We start from the raw sequence: 24,907 nt of genomic DNA, 5'->3' as shown, positions 1-24,907 counted from the left end.
TGAAAAGGATTTGCAAATCATTGTATTCCGTTTATATTTACATCTAACACAATTTCCCAACTCATATGGAAACGGGGTTTGTATATGGAAATATTTGAAATCTAAACTAAAAAAATCTAAAAAAATTTTTTAGATTTCAATCCCCAAAAATATCAATCAGTAATTTGTCTTGTATTTTTTGTATCTCATTGGTAAAATAAAGTGACACATTTTTTTTGGACAAACAAGGAATTGACCATCTTGCTTTGGTGCATGAAGAGAACAGGGAATAAAAACGCTCATCTAAAAACATACAGTAATTTCAAACAGGGGTGTCCCAATCAGATAAAGGTATCAGATATTTGTCCGATTTGTCCGATATCAGCAAAAAAAACAAGTATCGGATGGTATACGCTTGCATATAAAATGTGTGATATAATCTCCAAGACAATAAATCCTGCTGCGTGTTTAGATGGACAGCCAGTTAACATTTAAATGTCCTCCAACAAGCACACAAGAATGAATTATTGTGGCAAATAGATGATGCCAAAAACAAATTACCACTCCACTTCAACTTAAACACAGCATAAATCCAATCCAGACAATTACCGTATTTTTCGGACTATAAGTCGCAGTTTCTTTCATAGTTTGGCCGGGCTCCAATGCAACTTATATATGTTTTTTCCCTTCTTTATTATGCATTTTCGGCAGGTGCGACTTATACTCCGTTGCGACTTATACTCCTAAAAATACGGTAATAATAAACAAGTCAATATTTTTCATAGCTATAACTGTTCTCTTTTTGGCTAATTTCACTTGAGCAAGCATTTTCTAACATTCCACACTAAAAAAATAAATAAAAGAATGTAAGATTCAATATTAGTCTCCAATTTTAGTATCGTATCAGAAGTTGTATTGGTACACCCCTTCTTAACAGACTGATAATAATAACAATGGAATGTAAATACATGAACAAATTAAATACTTTCTGCATGTTATTTTCCATATGTTTCTGTTTTATAGACAAAAGACCGCATTTTAATGCAGTTTGAAAAAATCCTCAGGTACAGTAACATACTCATTTCATTGCAGTTTATTTTAAATATTGACAGTTGCTCTCAATTTTGAGGAATTGATTAACGCAGAATGTTTCTCTTTTATTTCTAGTGAGGATCCTCCTTGTGACTACGTCAGCAATGGCGTCCTTCTGGTAAGCGACAATAACTTCTGCAAGATATCAAATACTCCGAGTGCATCGCACTGTACTTGTTAGTGCAGCCTCACAGGACACAACTCTTACAACACATTGCTTAAAAGAATGTAAAATGATATTGGATCCCATTGGGGGCACTATAGAAGGTTTATTTCATAAAATAGTCCAGAAGTATCAAGTTGCGTGTAGGGTAAATCAGCATTTTTCTCCTCTGGGCCGAACATCTTAAGTTTGACAGCCTCCTCCCCACCTACTATACTTGCGATTGGTCAAGGTTTTGAGGGTTAGCTCTATATAATGTCATTATCAGTCTGAAACTTTACAGATGTAGCATAGTATCTAATTTTGTAAAGCATGCTATATATACCAATAATATGTCTACATACAATTACACGTCCGTCCATGCATCCATCTTCCTCCGCTTATTCTGGGTTGAGTCGCGGGGGCAGCAGCCTAAGCAGAGAAGCCCAGACTTGCCTCTCCCAGCCCACTTTGCCCAGCTCCTCCGCGTTTATGGGGCATCCTAACCAGATGTCAATGTCACCTTATCTGGCTCCTCTAAATGGAGATGAGCAGTGACTTTACTTCGAGCTCATCCTGAATGACTGAGCTTCTCTCCCTATCTCTGAAGGGAGAACCCCGCGATGCTCATGACCACAGGTGAGAATATGAACGCAGAACGACCGGTAAATTGAAAGTTGAGTACCATGAGTGGTAAGCCCAATTAATGCGGACCAAGCTTTGACACTGCTTGTATCATCGGCGGTCACTCGAACGAGTACGACGATCCTCCTGGTAGGGGTGTATCCCTTTATGGAGGATGCCTGTGCGTGACTATGTTTAACGTGGGGAGACTGGTGCACAGACCGTCACCATACGATCCTTGACAGAATCGGGTCAGGGTCCAGTGGCATGGAGTCCAAGACGACTGGTGACCCTTTTCTGCTGCAGCCCTCTTCCGCCATCGCACCCGTTGTGGTAGTTCTTAAATCTACCGTCTTCCGCCTGCTCCGCCGTTGAGGTCTTCACCGTATCCCTGGCTAGGGGGCAGTCAGGTACTAGGCCTTTGCCAAGGGCCACCTGGGGTAACAGTAGTAAAGGGGTTAACCTCCGAGTGCCCCAAGACCCCAAAGAGGAGCCTCCACTGCCGGATGCACTTTAACATCATGCCTAGGACATAACTGCTTGTATAGGGGGCGGACCGCCATAATGGAATAGAACTTTATTGTCATTGCACTTAAAAAGTACAACAACATTGTCAGTACAAACCCATCCAGGATCAGACATACAGTTACAGGGTAGACAGAACATAATTACATGTACGTATATTAAATGTACATACAATTACATGGTCCGTCTGGAGCCTCCATTTTCACTGCCATCCAAGTGGCAGCGCACCCGACCCCACTGGTTCCGACCGCGGGTGGTGGGCCCACGTGGCAGAGAAAATGGTGTGTCCATGTAACTTCTTCGGGCAGTGCCCGGCCGGGCGGCGAGCCCTGCCTCCGGGTCTCGCTCTGGAGGAGGGCCCCGAGCTTCCCCCGGGCCAGGTAACTCATCTCCTTTGTGTGTGTTCCATGGGTAGTATCGTAACCCTGATGGGGTGGGGGGGTGCATTCGGGTGCTACACCTCGCCCAAGGGTGACCCGTAACTATGTAAGGCAGGGGCGTTCAACTCCCTGAGGCTTTATACAAGCCCACATACCACTGCACATCCCACTGGGAGGAGACCCCGGGGCAGGCCAAGGACCAGATGGGGGTATTACATCTCCTCTCTGGCCTGGAAACGCTTCGGGTCCCCCAGGAGGAAGTTGCTAATGTTGCTCTGGAGAGGGAAGTCTGTGGGACTCTGCTGGAGCTGTTGTCCCCGCGACCCAATTCCGGACAAGCGGTTGAAGATGGACAGATGGATAGACAATTACAAACCCCGTTTCCGTATGAGTTGGGAAATTGTGTTAGATGTAAATATAAACGGAATACAATGATTTGCAAATCCTTTTCAACCCATATTCAATTGAATGCACTACAGAGACAAGATATTTGATGTTCAAACTCATAAACTTTATTTTTTTTCTGCAAATAATAATTAACGTAGAATTTCATGGCTGCAACACATGCCAAAGTAGTTGGGAAAGGGCATGTTCACCACTGTGTTCCTTTTAACAACACTCAGTAAACGTTTGGGAACTGAGGAGACACATTTTTTAAGCTTCTCAGGTGGAATTCTTTTCCATTCTTGCTTGATGTACAGCTTAAGTTGTTCAACAGTACGGGGGTCTCCGTTGTGGTATTTTAGGCTTCATAACACATTTTCAATGGGAGACAGGTCTGGACTACAGGCAGGCCAGTCTAGTACCCGCACTCTTTTACTATGAAGCCACGTTGATGTAACACGTGGTTTGGCATTGTCTTTTGAAATAAGCAGGGGCGTCCATGGTAACGTTGCTTGGATGGCAACACATGTTGCTCCAAAACCTGTATGTACCTTTCAGCATTAATGGCGCCTTCACAGATGTGTAAGTTACCCATGTCTTGGGCATTAATACACCCCCATACCATCACAGATGCTGGCTTTTCAACTTTGCGCCTATAACAATCCGGATGGTTCTTTTCCTCTTTGGTCCGGAGGACACGACGTCCACAGTTTCCAAAAACAATTTGAAATGTGGACTCGTCAGACTACAGAACACTTTTCCACTTTGTATCAGTCCATCTTAGATGAGCTCAGGCCCAGCGAAGCCGACGGCGTTTCTGGGTGTTGTTGATAAACGGTTTTCGCCTTGCATAGGAGAGTTTTAACTTCCACTTACAGATGTAGCGACCAACTGTAGTTATTGACAGTGGGTTTCTGAAGTGTTCCTGAGCCCATGTAGTGATATCCTTTACACACTGATGTCGCTTGTTGATGCAGCACAGCCTGAGGGATCGAAGGTCACGGGCTTAGCTGCTTACGTGCAGTCATTTCTCCAGATTCTCTGAACCCTTTGATGATATTACGGACCGTAGATGGTGAAATCCCTAAATTCCTTGCAATAGCTGGTTGAGAAAGGTTTTCCTTAAACTGTTCAACAATTTGCTCACGCCTTTGTTGACAAAGTGGTGACCCTCGCCCCATCCTTGTTTGTTAATGACTGAGCATTTCATGGAATCAACTTTTATATCCAATCATGGCACCCACCTGTTCCCAATTTGCCTGTTCACCTGTGGGATGTTTCAAATATGTCTTTGATGAGCATTCCTCAACTTTATCAGTATTTATTGCCACCTTTCCCAACTTCTTTGTCACGTGTTGCTGGCATCAAATTCTAAAGTTAATGATTATTTGCAAAAAAAAAAATGTTTTATCTGTTTGAACATCAAATACGTTGTCTTTGTAGCATATTCAACTGAATATGGGTTGAAAGTGATTTGCAAATCATTGTATTCCGTTTATATTTACATCTAACACAATTTCCCAACTCATATGGAAACGGGGTTTGTACATGTATCTATAGTATATGTACTAATTATATGTTTATATATTAAATTATGTAATCTGTATTTCTTTTAGGCTGCCCCATTCTCTGTTTTGGACATCAAGGTTGACAAGCTCCTAAACAATTATGGTATTGTATATCATCTGAAAGTACAATGCATAATTTTGGTCAAACGTTTTAAAGGTTACATAACATGCTTGTCAGGGTCGATATAATGTTAAAATGAAAATATGGATAGAACGACTCTCGGTGGACAGTGGTTTTTGGGGCCAAAACGCTGCTTGATTTACTTCCGCTGTACGGCTGTCCTCCTGGGGATGGGTGTTCTGCTTCTCCCTGATTCTTTGGACGTGGCGCCGCCGTTCCGGATTTGCCATGCTTGGCCCGGTTGGGGATGGGCGGGATGCTTTATTATTCACCTGTTGATTTAAGTACTTTTGGTCTTACTGTACACACCTCTAAGGCTGGAATACATCTACTGGCCCTGAAAAGTAAAACATTATATTGCACTTGAAGTTTGGATGCAGTGTACACCACATGTAATAAAATGACAAATGAAAAATCCAGAAAAAAACCAAATCTATTCCGATCACTTCAACTGAGACACCTGGGAACATCCATTGAGATGAGGGTAAGAGGACCTAATGGCACTCTGTATTATTAACTATCAACAAATCAAAATACACATTGTTGTCTGAGTGTGACCACATTGAAAGGGGACTGCGCGTGTATCTGCCGTGTTTGAACATCCTGACCTCGATGTTTGATACTCGTACATACAATTACATCTAGACCGTGTTGAACAATGTGATTATTTAAAGGTGCCATATGTAATAATTTCATGTCAAGTCATCATTAAATGGCCCTGATATGTCAAAAGGCATTGATAAATCATGTTTTTTTCAAATACCTTTATAACTGATAACAGTAGTTCAGCTGGGATATGCTCATTTCAAAATTAGATTTACTGCCCCGAAATCTTGGTATTGTTTTCATTCCGATGCCCCGCCCTCCACCATTTCACCAATTAAAAAGTCAGTGAGTGTGTCACATCCAGGTTGCCAGTTACGCACTGCCCTCTTTGTCGAGCTACTGCCACTGGTAAAGTTACTAAACATGTCAGACCTTAGTAAATCTAAAAGGCGTCGTTGCGATTCTCAACTTATTCATGACAAAGCCAGGAACAAAACAAGGATTTGTATCGAGAATGCCTTTGAAAGATGGAGACGATTGAAGGCGGAGAAGATTTATCATTTGATGCCAAACTTGCTAATTTCCTCAGGCATTCACGTTTTCTTATTATTTGTAATAAATGGAAATGGACATTTCGTATGTAAACTCTATTGTCCAATACAGTCTATGATCTTGTCTAACAAAGCTAGTATGTGTCAATGACACATCGACATACAGGCTAACTGTCATGTCGGTGTGATCATGTTTTGTTTTAGTCATGTTTTGTTTAGTTTAGTTATTGGACTCTTTAGTTTCTGTTTACGCTCCATTGTTTTTGTTTCCATGACTACCCATTAGTTTTCACCTGTCCTCATGTCACGCACCTGTCTCACGCTTTGCACTCGCGCACCTGTCACTAATCATGTCACTGCTATTTAAGCCTGTCTGTTTCTGTTGATCGTGGTGGTGACATTATCCATACTACCTCTGCTACCCATGAGATTCCTGTTTACTATAGTTCATGCTTCATGCCGTGCCACAGTAAGTGTTTTTGTTTCATGTTCATAGTTAATTGCCTTTGTGCAAAGTTTTTGTTTCATTAGCCAAGTTTTTGTACTTCCGCCTTGTGCGCGCTTTTTGTTTGTTCTTTTTGTTAGTGTAAAAATAAATATGTACTCACCTCCAAGCCATGTCCGATCCAGCTTTACTTGCATCTCGGGAAAACAAACAACCCATAGTCCAAGTCTTAACACTAACGGGGGAAATATATGCCGTTAGCCTGTATGTCGATGTGTCATCCAACTGACAGGGCAAAATATATTTTAGACAAATAAAACCTATGTGGATATGGGTAGTGTCAGTGCCTATTTCTTTCTAAATATGCTGATACGCTGAGGAAAGGGGGTTCTAACATTAGCACGGCTGATTGCGGTTCCTGGTACTGTATGTGCATCAGGCACATATGGGGTGGTATTTGCTTGGCACAATCTAATGCATTACATGTAATGATTTTCTACTTTGTGTATTGACATGGTAGTAGGCTATATGATTTATGCGTAACGTGGCTTTTGCGTAACGTGGGTTGGCTCATAAAATTGCACTCTGCACTGACAGATGGTGATGTGCGTACATGGAAGAGAATGCCGTGCGTCAGGTTGGATGCCATATGGAGTTATCCTGAACGAAATGTGGCGGTAATTTTACTGGTTGTCATGATCCGTGGCCCGGATCATGTTTTTGTTATTTTCTGTTAGTTTTGGACTCCCTTAGTTCCTGTTGTTGTACACTTTCGAGTTTGTTTAGTTACCTTGGGTACTTATTATTTTCACCTGCCTCTGATTGGTGTTCGGGACGCTCACCTGTTCCACGAGCACTAATCAGAGGCATTATTTAAGCCTGCCTTTGCCGGTCAGTCGGCCTGGCTTCATTGTTTGCTACACGCAACCTGCTACGTGAGTATTCCTTGTCTTCTAGTCTATGCTAAGTGGTAGCCTTAGCTTCCAGTGCGATCGGCACATTGTTCCTTCTGCTTGTTTTCGGTTTTTGGTACTTCTTTGAGTTTCGAAGAATAAATCATGTTCCTACCTGAACGTCCTGTCGGGAGTGGTCTGTGTGCATCCGGGGGAATGAACCCCGCAGTAAGCGGTGACCCCCCTTGCCGTGACACTGTTGGCCTTGGCTTGCCATTAAAGTAGGCCTATGCAATATATAATATATTGCTTGTGCAGCCCTTTGAGACACTTGTGATTTAGGGCTATATAAATAAACATTGATTGATTGATTGATTGATATAATATATTATATATAATTATTTCGATGGTGGTCTGTACGGTCAAACTAGTCATTTTAGCAGGGTAATGCCAACAATCTGTCTCGACTCCCGACGAAAATATTGCTGCATAACTTTACAAATACATTTGGCTAATCGACATTAGTAAAACGTGGCATAATTACTTAGTAAACCATCTTGCAAGAAGCATAAACAAGAGGAACCTACAGCGATTGCCATTTGAAGTTCCTTGCAGTAGGATTCAGATTCGGCTGCGGATTTGGCAACCTCAGTCAAGGACACTACAGAATTTTGACCGTGATTGCAGTACAATTTCTGGCCACATTACTACATATGTCATCTTTAATAGAAAATACATGTAAGATGTAGCCGTCCATAAATTCATTCCATTGATTTTTTTGACAGTTAACATCAACCGCCCTGAGATTGGTAGGTTGTGAGTTCAAACCCCGGCCGAGTCATACCAAAGGGACGGCGCAGTGGAAGAATGGCCGTGCGCGACCCGAGGGTCCCTGGTTCAATCCCCACCTAGTACCAACCTCGTCATGTCCGTTGTGTCCTGAGCAAGATACTTCACCCTTGCTCCTGATGGGTGCTGGTTAGCGCCTTTCATGGCAGCTCCCTCCATCAGTGTGTGAATGTGTGTGTGAATGTGGAAGTAGTGTCAAAGCGCTTTGAGTACCTTGAAGGTAGAAAAGCGCTATACAAGTACAACCCATTTATCATTTATTTATTTAAAGACTATAAAAATGGGACCCATTACCTCCCTGCTTGGCACTCAGCATTAAGGGTTGGAATTGGGGGTTAAATCACCAAAAATGATTCCCAGGCGCGACCACCACCGCTGCCCACTGCTCCCCTCACCTCCCAGGGGGTGATCAAGAGTGATGGGTCAAATGAAGAGAATAATTTTGCCACACCTAGTGTGTGTGTGACAATCATTGGTACTTCAACTTCAACCCTGTCACGCTCCCCTGCGCAAGCACAAACCCTAACACAGCTGTCAAGCCTCTCTGACGCATCACAGCTTCACAATTATTTCTTCTAAACACAACTCTTAACATCACGAACAACGTCAGCATGGTTATAATAACAAGAGCAAGGAGCTATTGTAGTTGCATAAACACGTACTGCCTCACCATGGCGATACACGTTCACATGGCAAGCACTGCTTGGATGGATACAGCTTTTTCAAATTTTAAAGTCTGATCTTTTTTCATGGATTTCAATGACATGCACAAGTGTTAGTAAAACTCCACTCTTACAATTTTTACACGATCCAAGCGAAAACTTCACGGCAAAGTCCGCCTGATTCGTAATGAGCCAACCTTCATTTCAGATTTACTCACTTTTGCCTGATTTATGCAGGGTGGGCGTGTCCGCAGTCTGAATGGGAGAATACGAATAAGGGCGTAAAAAAAGACTTAAGCGTAAACGGGAGAATAGGGCCCAATGTGTCTATTCTTTTGGGACATCCTGAAAAACCTTGAAAGTGTGTAAGAAATATAATGTCTTGAAATGAATTTGAAATACTAATCATAATGTACACGCCCTGAATGATAATACTGCAAGTACTTTTAAAGTTATGTAGTAAACCTGTCTTCCTTCAAATCAGTCCAAATAACAATTCTTCATGTGTTGGATAGATTTTCTGGGCAAAGCGTTGACGCTAAAGGGAGCACATCCTGGACATCACAGCTTGTTAGCAAAGGAAATGACCAAGCTGCGTTTCTACATCAACAGAGACTTGGACACAGAACTTGGAGTGGCAGTGAGTTATTTTATTTGGGTGTGGACATATGTACTCTATTGTATGGCATAACTGCACTATCCTATATACTGAGAATTTTTGGTACCAGGTAATTGCAGTACTCCCAGCAGGCACAAGGTTGAGAACTTGTTGAATTATGTCCTGCTGTTGAGCAACTCAAACATAATGTTGAAACACTTTCTTGATGACGTTTAATCAATGTTGAGTTCTGACGTTGATTTGACCGTTGAAATTTGGTCATTTCCCAACCAACAACGTGGATCCAGTGTTGGACATCAACGTTGTCTCATTTTACAAATACAATGTCTTGTGCCTGCTGTGCTAGTGTCACAGATACCAATACCAATACTACAAACCCTGTTTCCATATGAGTTGGGAAATTGTGTTAGATGTAAATATAAACGGAATACAATGATTTGCAAATTTTTTTCAACCCATATTCAATTGAATGCACTACAAAGACAAGATATTTGATGTTCAAACTCATAAACTTTATTTTCTTTTTGCAAATAATAATTAACTTAGAATTTCATGGCTGCAACACATGCCAAAGTAGTTGGGAAAGGGCATGTTCACCACTGTGTTACATGGCCTTTCCTTTTAACAACACTCAGTAAACGTTTGGGAACTGAGGAGACACATTTTTAAGCTTCTCAGGTGGAATTCTTTCCCATTCTTGCTTGATGTACAGCTTAAGTTGTTCAACAGTCCGGGGGTCTCCGTTGTGGTATTTTAGGCTTCATAATGCGCCACACATTTTTAATGGGAGACAGGTCTGGACTACAGGCAGGCCAGTCTAGTACCCGCACTCTTTTACTATGAAGCCACGTTGATGTAACACGTGGCTTGGCATTGTCTTGCTGAAATAAGCAGGGGCGTCCATGGTAATGTTGCTTGGAGGGCAACATATGTTGCTCCAAAACCTGTATGTACCTTTCAGCATTAATGGCGCCTTCACAGATGTGTAAGTTACCCATGTCTTGGGCACTAATACGCCCCCATACCATCACAGATGCTGGATTTTCAACTTTGCGCCTATAACAATCTGAATGGTTCTTTTCCTCTTTGGTCCGGAGGACACGACGTCCACAGTTTCCAAAAACAATTTGAAATGTGGACTCGTCAGACCACAGAACACTTTTCCACTTTGTATCAGTCCGTCTTAGATGAGCTCAGGCCCAACGAAGCCGACGGCATTTCTGTGTGTTGTTGATATACGGTTTTCGCCTTGCATAGGAGAGTTTTAACTTGCACTTACAGATGTAGCGACCAACTGTAGTTACTGACAGTGGGTTTCTGAAGTGTTCCTGAGCCCATATGGTGATATCCTTTACACACTGATGTCGCTTGTTGATGCAGTACAGCCTGAGGGATCGAAGGTCACGGGCTTAGCTGCTTACGTGCAGTGATTTCTCCAGATTCTCTGAACCCTTTGATGATATTACGGACCGTAGATGTTGAAATCCTTAAATTCCTTGCAATAGCTGGCTGAGAAAGGTTTTTCTTAAACTGTTCAACAATTTGCTCACGCATTTGTTGACAAAGTGGTGACCCTTGCCCCATCCTGTTTGTGAATGACTGAGCATTTCATGGAATCTACTTTTATACCCAATCATGGCACCCACCTGTTCCCAATTTGCCTGTTCACCTGTGGGATGTTCCAAATAAGTGTTTGATGAGCATTCCTCAACTTTATCAGTATTTATTGCCACCTTTCCCAACTTCTTTGTCACGTGTTGCTGGCATCAAATTCTAAAGTTAATGATTATTTGCAAAAAAAAAAAGTTTATCAGTTTGAACATCAAATATGTTGTCTTTGTAGCATATTTAACTGAATATGGGTTGAAAATGATTTGCAAATCATTGTATTCAGTTTATATTTACATCTAACACAATTTCCTAACTCATATGGAAACGGGGTTTGTATTTAGACTTGTTCTGTCCAGGTGAGAAGCATGATTTATGATCTAGAATAATCTTACAGAGAGCAAGGAAGCGAGAAAACAGCAGACCACTTGATGATGTAAACATAGGGACACACGGTAGTAATCACGGTGCCGTTACAAATAATTTGTCTGCGTTAGCGCTTGTAATAACAGTATCACTAATACTTGGTTAATATGTAAATGAAGTATCGTTGGCGGTTTTTTAATGGTTATTTATTTGATTTTGTGGGCGGAATAGAGGATCTCCTATTGACTGAGCTATAAGTGGCCTTTTATTTACGTTTATTTAATATTTAGAATGCATTTTTAAAAAATCCATCCGTCATCATGTCTTTCATAATGATTGCAATAGGCGATGGGCAAAATTCCAAATAAGGTGCAGATCCCCTTTAACATTTAGATCTGCTATTTAGAGTCGACATTTGATTTAAACTTAAATGTGATGAAAACTAGCTAAATCTAAGAAAAGTGAGTTAAATCTGAGAAAAGTGTGACTGAACTTTTACGTTCGGCACCCCATACATAGCTCTGTGAGAAAAATTTAGTAATTTGCTGCACGTATAGAAGAGGAACTACAAAAAAAAGTATTGACCCCACCCCGCTAGTATACTCGATTTGGTATCGATACTATCAATATTCAGATCAATATGCACACACCTACTAGTTAATTAGTTATCAAAAAGGATCAAAAAGCATTGGGCGATTTTGAAATGTCAGAAATGAAAGAAGGAACAAGTGATTAGGTTTAATCAGGATCACTGTCATCATGTGGACACATGTTTATATTGACCAATGTGCTGTTTTAGACTGCAATATTGCGCAATTGAGGACACTTATTACATATATCTAGCTTGTGTGTTTAGCTGCTGTGTAGCTGCTCGTTCCTAGTAGCCTATGCCCTACCTGTCATGATCTGTGGTCTGGATTATGTTTTTGTTATTTTTTGTTAGTTTTTGGACTCTTATAGTTCCTGTTTGCACTCCCTTGTTTGTTTTAGTTTCCATGACGACTTATGATTTTCACCTGTCTCTTGCGTTCGGGTCACACCTGTCTCTAATCAAGAGAGACTATTACTTAAGCCTGTCGTTGCCAGTTAGTCGGTCTGGCGACATTGTTCTTTTCATGCCATAGTTTATGCTTGTATTCATGCAATTGTTTCATGCTCTTTTCTTGCTTCATGCCATGCCAAGTAAGTTTTGTTTATTCATGCCACAGTTAGCGGGTTTTTGTTTTGCCCTGTCCATAGTTTACGCTAAGTGTTAGTTTTTTCCTGCGCTAAGTTGTGCCTTTGCCTTGTGCGCCTTTTTTGTTGGTACCTGTTTGAGAGTGATTGTTAAATATGTTCCTACCTGCTACCGTTGTCCGGAAAAGTCAGTTTGCATCCCGGGAGAACAATCCTCGCAGTAAGTTGCGAAAACCCCCACGTCGTGTCAGAATGTCGCCAGCCCGACTAACTGGCAACGGCAGGCTTAAATAATAGTCTCTCTTGATTAGAGACAGGTGTGACCCGAACGCAAGAGACAGGTGAAAATCATAAGTCGTCATGGAAACTAAAACAAACAAGGGAGCGCAAACAGGATCTAAAAAAGTCCAAAAAAGAACAAAAAATAACAAAAACATAATCCAGACCACAGATCATTACACTACCGTGTTTACCTTTTGTAAACAACCTGACTACTAACTAACTTGGACTCTCACAATTTTATGTCAGACCCACTCGACATCCATTGCATTTGGTCTCCCCTCGAGGGGGGGGGGGGGGGGGGGGGGGGGGGGGGGGGGGGGGTTGCCCACATATGCGGTCCTCTCCAAGGTTTCTCATAGTCATTCACATCGACGTCCCACTGGGGTGAGTTTTTCCTTGCCCTTATGTGGGCTCTGTACCGAGGATGTCGTTGTGGCTTGTGCAGCCCTTTGAGACACTTGTGATTTAGGGCTATATAAATAAACATTGATTGATAGATTGATTGACTAAAATACCAGAAAAGACCAACCTTGTGTGCTTATTGGAGGTATTTTAGACGTTAACGAGCTGTCTAGCTTTGCACAAGTAAACACGCTGCAGGAGTACTTGTATCAGAGATGATATCACACGTTTTACATGTAAGCACATATAATCAGAGATTTAAAAAATTAAATGCTTTAAAATGTAATATCGGAAATGATCGGTATCGGTTTATTTATTATCCGTATCGTTTTTTTAAATTTATTTTATTTTTTTAAATTAAATCAACATAAAAAACACAAGATACACTTACAATTAGTGCACCAACCCAAAAAACCTTCCTCCCCCATTTACACTCATTCACACAAAAGGGTTGTTTCTTTCTGTTATTAATATTCTGGTTCCTACATTCTATATCAATACAGTCTGCAAGGGATACAGTCCGTAAGCACACATGATTGTGCGTGCTGCTGGTCCACTAATAGTACTAACCTTTAACAATTAATTTTACTAATTTTCATTAATTACTAGTTTCTATGTAACTGTTTTTATATTGTTTTACTTCCTTTTTTATTCAAGAAAATGTTTTTAATTTATTTATCTTATTTTATTTTATTAATTAAAAAAAAAAGGACCTTATCTTCACCATACCTGGTTGTCCAAATTAGGCATAATAATGTGTTAATTCCAGAGGTGGGTAGTAACGCGCTACATTTACTCCGTTACATCTACTTGAGTAACTTTTGGGATAAATTGTACTTCTAAGAGTAGTTTTAATGCAACATACTTTTACTTTTACTTGAGTATATTTATAGAGAAGAAACGCTACTTTTACTCCGCTACTTTTATTTACATTCAGCTCGCTACTCGCTACTAATTTTTATCGATCTGTTAATGCACGCTTTGTTTGTTTTGGTCTGTCAGACAGACCTTCATAGTGCCTGCGTTTCAACAAATACAGTCACTGGTGACGTTCACTCCGTTCCACCAATCAGATGCAGTCACTGGTGACGTTGGACCAATCAAACAGAGCCAGGGGTCACATGACCTGACTTAAACAAGTTGAAAAACTTATTGGGGTGTTACCATTTAGTGGTCAATTGTACGGAATATGTACTGTACAATCTACTAATACAAGTTCCAATCAATCAATCAAAAGTGTGAAGGAAAAAAGACAATTTTTTATTTCAACCGTACACCCCGTCAAAAGCCTAAAGACTGACTGCACATCCTGTCTTCACAATAAAAGTGCCGCTCCATCGCGCATGCGCTTTCAAAATAAAAGTCTCCGAAAGCCTGCGCAAACAAGCTAGCAAGCTACGGAGTTTGCCGCCAATGTATTTCTTGTAAAGTGTATAAAAACAAATATGGAAGCTGGACATATAAGATGCCAAAAACCAACCACTTTCATGTGGTATTAGACAGAAAGGAGGAACTTTTTTTCTCCTCCATTTGAAAACGTGGACGCAATCAGCACTACTGTCTGATTCCAATCAATGCAAGTCATCAGAATCAGGTAATACACCAACTTATATTCTTGTCTTCATGAAAGAAAGGAATCTATATGTGTTAAACATGCATGTATATTCATTAAAACACTATTAACATGTAAACAAAAACGGCAAAAAAATAAATATAAATTATATACTGTATATATCAATGTATGTATATATATATATATATATATATATATATATATATATATATATATGTATATATATGTGTGTGTGTATATATATATATATATATATATATATATATATATATATATATATATATATATATATATATATATATATATATATATATATATATATATATATATATATATGATATGTGTGTGTATGTTACTCATCAGTTACTCAGTACTTGAGTAGTTTTTTTACAACATTCTTTTTACTTTTACTCAAGTAAATATTTGGGTGACTACTCCTTACTTTTACTTGAGTAATAAATCTCTAAAGTAACAGTACTCTTACTTGAGTACAATTTCTGGCTACTCTACCCACCTCTGGTTAATTCCACGATTTCGGTTGATATCGGTATCCGTTGATATCAGTATCGTTAATTAAAGAGTTGGACAATATTGGAATATCGGATATCGGCAAAAAGCCATTATCGGACATCCCTACATATAATCCCTATTCTTTTTTTTTAATCGATATCAGACTGATATCTGATATCAATATTAGATCACCTCCTCTAATCTACATTTCATCTCCTTCTTTGCCATTTTGTTAATTTATTAATATATGTGTGCATATATTAATATGCACAATGTTTCGGTCAGTTCTGAGGTATGTATTTATTTGATTACTTTTCTCTAAACTATTTATATTAGCCATTTCACTCATTTTTATTTATTGTCAATCGTTACAATTATTACTAACTGATACTGTATGTATGATTTTTAAACACTTGTTTTTTTTACACTTTCTTTCAGATCCTGGTTACAATTGACAATGTCTGCTGCCATATGATTATGAATCATTTTTACTTCTTATATAACATTCTGCATATTTTCTTTACATGTCTTTCAGTCGTCTGCTGATGCTCTTAACACTATTGAAAGTTCAACTCGACTTCAAGCACTTCCAGCAGAACACGCTGGGAATGTGTCACTTGTCATTGATCATGTAAGAAGTATTGCTTTATCTTACATATTGATTTGTATATACATAATGTCCATCTGTGCTGAGCAGGGAGACACGGATCACTCAAAACTAAAGAAAAAATTCCATTTTTAAAAATGGAGTCTTACTTTTGAGTGCTTTGTATCAGGGATGCTTTCTTTGTTGGCAATGAAAATTACATTAGTTAAAGACAGTCAGCTAAAAATATGCTTGTTTGCCAGCCAAGTGCTTGAGCCGGGGCCGAGTCTGCAACAAATGCATCGTTTGATTGTATGTGAATTGGTACCTGCTAGTACGGATGCACTTTGGTTGGTGCATACCGGTATAAACGTTTTTAATTCAGTACCCATCCCTATACAGTAAAATATATTTTATATTATTACAAATATATTCATTTCATATCATGGTCACTATTTCAATGATATCATCCAATCATGTACAAGTTTTAATCTTGTTGTAATAAAGTTGACTCTTTATTCACAGGATACAGTGGAATTAAATGTTGAGACACATGAAAGGTAAACACGCTATTTTTTAACGTGCTGTAAATACAAAGATACAATTTATAAAACAATATGCAACATAAATGCAATATTGGCATCCAAAGTGGTGACGCCAAGCATTTTGTTTTGCCTTGAAATTCTCCAGTTTGGACCACCTGGCAGTACGTCTGGATTTTGACATCCCGCAGCAAGAGAAAGAGTATCTGAAGAAGAGGAAGACGATTGTGGCGCAGAATATGCAAACGATTTTTGGTCTGGACTCTCCACCACCACCAAACAAGGTAGGGAACAACTGCAAACCTGCATCTGGACAAATGTAGCTATAGTCTTGATTTAAACATTACTGAGCTTCAGTCTACCTTTGAGAAATGAGAGTATTTAATTCAAGACTAGGACAGGTCTGAGACTATTTTAATACATGTCAGTAAATCCTGGTTGAAAATGTGATTTACACTCAAACTAGAGCTTAATCTCTGTACATGAAACAGGGCTTGTACGTGTACTAAGAAAACTATAATCATTTTATAATTGTTTATATTAACAAATCTGCTGTTCTAGGCTGCAATATTGTTAAATTAAGGCCACTCACTATGTTTCCATGCACTAAATGAGTTTGATTTCTCAAACAGTTTGTTTTTGTATTTTCACACCTACATGTGAAGTCCCAGTGTCCATGCACAATCTCTAATCCGGCCTATTTATATATATATATACACTGGGTCAGGAAAAAAACACAGAGGCTATTTCATCCCTACAAGCCTGTTTCGCACGTTTCCCTGGGAAACCTGCTCAGGGGATAACGTATATTCCGCTTTACCCTGGTATTGAGCACGCGGGGGGTGCTGCAGTCTATCTCAGCTGCATTCGGGTGGAAGGCGGTGTACACCCGGGACAAGTCGTCACCTCATCGCAGACCTCGACTATATATATATATATATATATATATATATATATATATATATATATATATATATATATATATCACCTACTGATATATATATATATATATATATATATATATATATATATATATATATATATATATATATATATATATATATATATATATTAGAGATGTCCGATAATATCGGCCTGACGATATTATCGGCCGATAAATGCGTTAAAATGTAATATCGGAAATTATCGGTATCGGTTTTTTAATTATCGGTATCGTTTAAAAAAAAAAATTTTTTTAATTAATTTTATTTTTTTATTAAAGGGGAACATTATCACAATTTCAGAAGGGTTAAAACCATTAAAAATCAGTTCCCAGTGGCTTATTTTATTTTTCGAAGGTTTTTTCAAAATTTTACCCATCATGCAATATCCCTAAAAAAAGCTTCAAAGTGCCTGATGTTAACCATCGTTATATACACCCGTCCATTTTCCTGTGACGTCACACAGTGATGCCAATACAAACAAACATGGCGGATAGAACAGCAAGTTATAGCGACATTAGCTCGGATTCAGACTTGGATTTCAGCGGTTTAAGCGATTCAACAGATTACGCATGTATTGAAACGGATGGTTGTAGTGTGGAGGCAGGTAGCGAAAACGAAATTGAAGAAGAAACTGAAGCTATTGAGCCATATCAGTTTGAACCGTATGCAAGCGAAACCGACGAAAACGACACGACAGCCAGCGACACGGGAGAAAGCGAGGACAAATTCGGCGATCGCCTTCTAACCAACGATTGGTATGTGTTTGTTTGGCATTAAAGGAAACTAACAACTATGTACTAGGTTTACAGCATATGAAATACATTTGGCAACAACATGCACTTTGAGAGTGCAGACAAGTGCAGACAGCCCAATTCAGGGCTGTCTGCATTTAAATGTTTTTAAGCTAAATTATTGGTAAACACAGTTTATGTATAATAATTTACGTAAAACCGCGAGTAATGAATAAAGTTTTCATCAATTAATATATTCTGTAGACATACTCTCATCCGCTCTCTTTTCCTGAAAGCTGATCTGTCCAGTTTTGGAGTTGATGTCAGCATCTGCTTTGAGTGTCGCAGGATATCCACACATTCTTGCCATCTCTGTCGTAGAATAGCTTTCGTCGGTAAAGTGTGCGGAACAAACGACTGACCATTTCGTCGGCTTTCCCCACAGCCTCGTATTTTGAATACATTTCGTCCAATTTCTTGCCACTTTCGCATCTTTGGGCCACTGGTGCAACTTGAATCCGTCCCTGTTCGTGTTGTTACACCCTCCGACAACACACAGACGAAAGTGAGAAAATGGCGGATTGCTTCCCGATGTGACGTCATCGCTCCGAGAGCGAATAATAGAAAGGCGTTTAATTCGCCAAAATTCACCCATTTAGAGTTCGGAAATCGGTTAAAAAAATATATGGTCTTTTTTCTGCAACATCAAGGTATATATTGACGCTTACATAGGTCTGGTGATAATGTTCCCCTTTAAATCAACATAAAAAACACAAGATACACTTACAATTAGTGCACCAGCCCAAAAAACCTTCCTCTCCCATTTACACTCATTCACACAAAAGGGTTGTTTCTTTCTGTTATTAATATTCTGGTTCCTACATTATATATCAATATATATCAATACAGTCTGCAGGGATACAGTCCGTAAGCACACATGATTGTGCATGCTGCTGGTCCACTAATAGTACTAACTTTTAACAGTTAATTGTACTAATTTTCATTAATTACTAGTTTCTATGTAACTGTTTTTATATTGTTTTACTTTCTTTTTTATACAAGAAAATGTTTTTAATTTATTTATCTTATTTTATTTTATTATTTTTTTTTTTAAAGTACCTTATCTTCACCATACCTGGTTGTCCAAATTAGACATAATAATGTGTTAATTCCACGACTGTATATATCGGTATCGGTAATTAAAGAGTTGGTCAATATCGGAATATCGGATATCGGCAAAAAGCCATTATCGGACATAAACTCACAACAAATTACACACTGCAAACCAGTCAGCTGTTGCCGTATCCGTAATACGCCGATAGGGAGAAGTTTGTATTTACACGATGAGTCGGGTGTGTTTTGACCTCCGCCGAACCCCTGAGGCCGACTCACCGAACCCCTAGGGTTCGATCAAACCCAGGTTAAGAACCACTGGTCTAGAGATTCTGCCACGCAGGTGTCTACAACAGGAAGTGATCCTTTCTCACGGCCATTTGTGCGTACTTGTGACAGTTTGCACGTACCTTCCAAAAGTATTAAATATAAGTGCGAAACAATTTTAGTCTTGATAAATCCTATTGCGGCCACTAAATTATTATTTTTGCATCTCCTCATCCCAGTATTTTGTGTTCTAATAATCAGCAATGATTCTGCATTTATCTGTACATGAAGACAAACACACTAAATGGTTTGTGTGACCGCTGCTGCTCACTGCTCCCCTCACCTCCCAGGGGTTGATGGGTCAAATGCAGAGGATAATCTCACCACACCTAGTGTGTGTGTGACAATAATTGGTACTTTAATTTGAACTATTCTGATCATTTAAAGGGGTCATATTTAGATTTTCTTCCACATTTAAAACCGTTCCTTGTGGTCTACATCAGTGTTTTTCAACCTTTCTTGAGCCAAGGCACATTTTTTGTGTTGAAAAAATCCGGAGGCACACCACCAGCAGAAATCATTAAAAAACGAAACTCAGTTGACAGTAAAGAGTCGTCGTCGCAATTGTTGGATATGACTTTAAACCATAACCAAGCATGCATTACTATAGCTCTTGTCTCAAAGTAGGTGTACTTGACTTATTTGGAGTTTGTTGCTGTTTTCCTGTGTGTAGTGTTTTAGTTCTTGTCTTGCAGTCCTATTTTGGTGGCTTTTTCTCTTGTTTTGGTATTTTCCTGTTGCAGTTTCATGTCTTCCTTTGAGCGATATTTCCCGCATCTACTTTGTTTTAGCAATCAAGAATATTTCAGTTGTTTTTATCCTTCTTTGTGGGGACATTGTTGATTGTCATGTCATGTTCGGATGTACATTGTCTTTGCTCCACAGTAAGTCTTTGCTGTCGTCCAGCAATCTGTTTTTAATTTGTAGCCAATTCAGTTTTAGTTTTGTTCTGCATAGCCTTCCCTAAGCTTCAATGCCATAGGGGCACTCACCTTTTGTTTATTTTTGGTTTAAGCATTAGACACCTTTTTTACCTGCACACTGCCTCCCACTGTTTTCGACATCGACAAAGTAATTAGCAGAGGTGTGGACTCGAGTCACATGACTTGGACTCGAGTCAGACTCGAGTCATGAATTTGATGACTTTAGACTCGACTTGACAAAATGTAAAAAGACTTGCAACTCGACTTAGACTTTAACATCAATGACTTGTGACTTCACTTGGACTTGAGCCTTTTGAATTGACATGACTTGACATGACTTGCTACTTTCCCCAAAACCCAAAGATGAAAAAGTTATTCGGGAGCGTTCCGTATTTTTCATTGTGTACTTGTCTATCAGCGTTGCGTGTGTCAGCTGGTGTGGTCTCAGTACAACAGCCAATCAAATTAGATCTACTTTGTTTTCATCACACAGCATTCATCCAATCAAATTGCAGGACAACCAACGAAGAAGACATGTCCAAACCACACGCCAGTGAACAAAAAATGATACCTAAAATAATTTCGTTTGGGTATAAAAATTACGAGGTGGTCAACACAAAACGGTTTGCAGTATGCAACACATGCGGTTCGAAAATTACTGATGGAGAGGCAACAACTTCCAACTTCGTCCAGCATTTGAAGTTGCACAAAGAACGGTAAGTTTTGAATGTAAGATAACGTTTATTGGCTAAGTAACGTGACTTTTATTTGCTGTGTAGTTAAATCAGTGAGGCTGTAAACTCACTGCTAACGTTATAACGTTATTGCAAACACGGGAATCTGTTGCAGTTCACTACCTTATTCATACTTTTTGTTCAGTGATTTTTTTAAGCAGGGTTACGTTAGTCAATATATCACACGTAACGTTAGACGGCGGTCAGCAGCACCGCGTATTTTAGCCACCTAAAAAAAGACACAAATAGTAAAATAAAGGTCAGTTAAAATGTATACTATATTATGAATATGTGTACCGTTTTAGCTAGCTTTCTGACATACTGTTGGTTGTTTACCTCAGTGGTCCCCAACTGGTCCGTGGATCGATTGGTATCGGGCCGCACAAGAAATATTTTTTTTTTCTTTTCTTTTTTTAATTAAATCAACATAAAAAACACAAGATACACTTACAAGTAGTGCACCAACCCAAAAAAACTCTCCCCCCCTTTTGTTCTGGGCATTGAACATGAAGACTCTTCCTTCACTGTTCCGAGTGGCCATGAGAGTCTTGGCAGTGCCTGCCTCCAGTGCTCCAGTGGAGCGAGTTTTCAGCCATGGTGGCATCATACTACGCCCCCATCGTGCACAAATGACTGACAGACTCTTGGCTAATTTGGTCTTTTGCAAATGCAATGCAGCATAGGGCCCTGACATATAATAAGTACAACTTTTTTGTTATGTTCACGTATATGTCATGTTTTTTCAATGTTAACACTTTTGTACAAATAAGTACATTTGCACTTTATTTTTCAATGTGTTTGTTCTGTAAAGGAATGAGTTAATGTTTAAAATGACTGGTTAATAGTGCTATTATAAAGTGCAATGTCAGCACAATTTTCTTTCCTGCAATTTAAAATGCACTTGTTTTAATAAATAAATACAGCATTTGAAAAGCATACACAATCTGTGTTAATATATTAGTCTGTGGTTAAAAGGACTTGAAAGGACTCGAAACTCAAAATGCAGGACTTAGGACTTGACTTGAGACTTTCCAGTCTTGACTTTGGACTTGACTCGGGGCTTGCCTGTCTTGACTCGGGACTTGACTCGGACTTGAGGGCAAAGACTTGAGACTTACTTGTGACTTGCAAAACAATGACTTGGTCCCACCTCTGGTAATTAGCTACCTGCTGCCACCTACTGATATGGAAGAGTATTACACGGTTACTCTGCCAAGCTCTAGACAGCACCGACACTCAACAACAACACATAATTTACAGACTATAATTACTGGTTTGCTAAAAATATTTTTAACCCAAATAGGTGAAATTAGATAATCTCCCACGGCACACCAGACTGTATCCCACGGCACACTTGTGGTTGAAAAACACTGGTCTACATAACATGTAATGATGGTTCTTTGGTCACAATTTTGAATAGATAATGTTTTTCACAGACCATTTTCAAGCTGCTTTTTGACCTTCAGGATGCGTCGTTTTGTGGGCGGTCTTATCACGTGGCTCACCTTTGACTGCCCTTTCTCGCCGTCAGCCAAGTTGTAGTTTTTAGCGCTTCCATATCGAGTCTACTGACAGATATAAGTTTGAAATATATACACTGCTTCGTATTAGAAATGGCAATAGAGGAGAATGCATGTGCATGTACGAGCTAGTCTGCCCTACAACAAGGAATTTATTGACTACAATGTGCAAAGCTCTTAGGTTAAACCTCTGTTATATATATGGAGATATCCCCTGACGTCACATGTTAGAAAAATGTCACACGTTAGAAAACCGTCACAAATTGTGCAAATTCCAAACACAGACCTGGCTGCAGAAAACTATTTAAGGGGTTTGCATTACATTTTGGGGGTGGAGGGGGTGAGGGCGGTCACTGCCAAAAATTGATTCCTGCTTTTTAAAGCTGCACTGCTGGGGCTTCGTCTGTTCACAACTGATTAAAATATGTGAGACAAACACTTATTGTCAGGTTCAAACACTGATGACGTCTATTAAACAGACAAATAAGCAAGGAATTAAAAAGAGACATAATTAAATTTGGCTCATTGAGGAGAAACGCATAGATCTGTACCCTTGTACGGTGTCCCACCACGCTCTAACGGAAGATTGTACGCCTCCTCTTTTATTTGGACTTTCCCTGATTACATGGCAACAGCTGTTTCTAAAGGAAGGGGGGGTCGTAAACAGCCGTCGCCTTTGGTTACAAAACAGTCCAAAGAAAAGGTGCCTGGATAGGGGTCAGGTCCTGCTTCCTCTCCGCTTTGTAGATCTCGGGTCAAGACAAAATCTTCCTGTGGATTACAATACATCAAAGAAACCGACACCTTCATGTCACTTCCCATCCTACACAGTGGGGTTTTACAATACTTTTGATTGGTAAGATCAAAGACAGCTTTTGTCTGCTCGCCGGGAACTCATTGAAACACAAAGTTTTGTGATAACGTAGATACAATTATTCTGACACTTATATCCGTAGACAGGGACGTGCACATGATTATAGAGGGGCAGGGGCTCAAAGTCAGAAAAGGGCAGGACATTTTTTTTTGGTCCTTTGCACAATATGGAAATTAATGTAAAATTAAATTTGCTAATAGGAAGCTAACTACTTAGCTGTGTGTCCTTTGTAGGTAAAAGTGATTGCCATTTCTTTTGTGTCAACAAATTATTGTCATAATGAGTTAATTCACATTATCATAGGCTTGGAAGACATGAAAAGCAACAAAACACTGGTTTATTATGAGGCTATTTATTGTTAAAGATAAGCACTTTAATATTGAACGTTGAACAGTGCAACATGAACTTTGAAAAAAAATACAAAAATAAATACTCAAATGGAAAAAACTTCAATGAGAAAATCTGTCCTTCTTCCCTTAACTTGATGAAAACACCATCAAGTTGTAACTTATGGTCTTTCTCACTTAATGCTCAGACTAAACAACTGAAACGCAATACAGGGCCAAAAATATGGACCAGGGGCCAGTAGAGGGCTGTAGGATGGAAGCCACCCATACCCAAATATGCTCCTCAATGTAAATTCAGGGCTTCCATGATGCTAGTACTTGGTTTTAGCCATGCATTAAGAGGTCTGCTACCCTTAGCTGCTTCCTGGTGCTCCTTCTCCTTCCTTTTCTGTATCCTTTCTTTTTTTGGCATTGTGCTACAGGCATAATCAACATGAATCAAGTTTAAATACAGATGGTAATATTCCTAACAGATAACCTACATCTTATATCCCCAGAATGCTGAAATTATTATTATTATTATTAATAATAATAATAATAATAATTATTATTATTATCATTATCATTCTTCTTCTTATTATTATTGTTATTATTATCATTATTATTATTATTATTATTTTGTTAACCCACACAGTAATAGCAAATAAACTTTATATCTAAACCTCTACTGTGAGAGAAATGTGATGCGCCGTGCATTTTATTTTGAAAATTAACCTGGTGTTTTATTTTGTATTTTGTACACTACTTCCTGTCCCGCACGATCCGCTCTGCTCTGTACGGAATTGATGTGCCGTGCTCAATTGATGCGCCGTGCTCCGACGTCCGGCAAAAACAGAAACTGACACTTTGAATAATAGAATAATACAGCGTTTTTCTGAAATATTACCCATATTAGATGCTGAATAAGTGGACGGCGACTAGACCATAACTCACAGGTTCAAGTTGCTCCACTGTCACGTGACGTCTCCT

The 24,907-nt window shown here is 39.3% G+C and overlaps 1 protein-coding gene across 1 annotated transcript in view; it reads left to right on the top strand.

Moving 5' to 3' along the window:
* Window positions 1-24,907, top strand: part of LOC133619820 (cytosolic phospholipase A2 beta-like) — an 81,366-nt gene that overhangs the window by 21,974 nt on the left and 34,485 nt on the right. Inside the window, exons 9-15 of the mRNA XM_061981120.1 lie at window positions 1,003-1,043; window positions 1,147-1,189; window positions 4,743-4,797; window positions 9,277-9,401; window positions 15,833-15,928; window positions 16,409-16,443; window positions 16,574-16,709. Coding sequence (XP_061837104.1) covers window positions 1,003-1,043; window positions 1,147-1,189; window positions 4,743-4,797; window positions 9,277-9,401; window positions 15,833-15,928; window positions 16,409-16,443; window positions 16,574-16,709 — 531 coding nt within the window. The remainder of the gene's footprint in view (window positions 1-1,002; window positions 1,044-1,146; window positions 1,190-4,742; window positions 4,798-9,276; window positions 9,402-15,832; window positions 15,929-16,408; window positions 16,444-16,573; window positions 16,710-24,907) is intronic.

Source organism: Nerophis lumbriciformis, linkage group LG02, assembly GCF_033978685.3.
Source record: "Nerophis lumbriciformis linkage group LG02, RoL_Nlum_v2.1, whole genome shotgun sequence".
NCBI classification, from domain to species: Eukaryota; Metazoa; Chordata; class Actinopteri; order Syngnathiformes; family Syngnathidae; genus Nerophis; species Nerophis lumbriciformis.
This window is presented reverse-complemented; position numbering and strand designations above follow the sequence as displayed.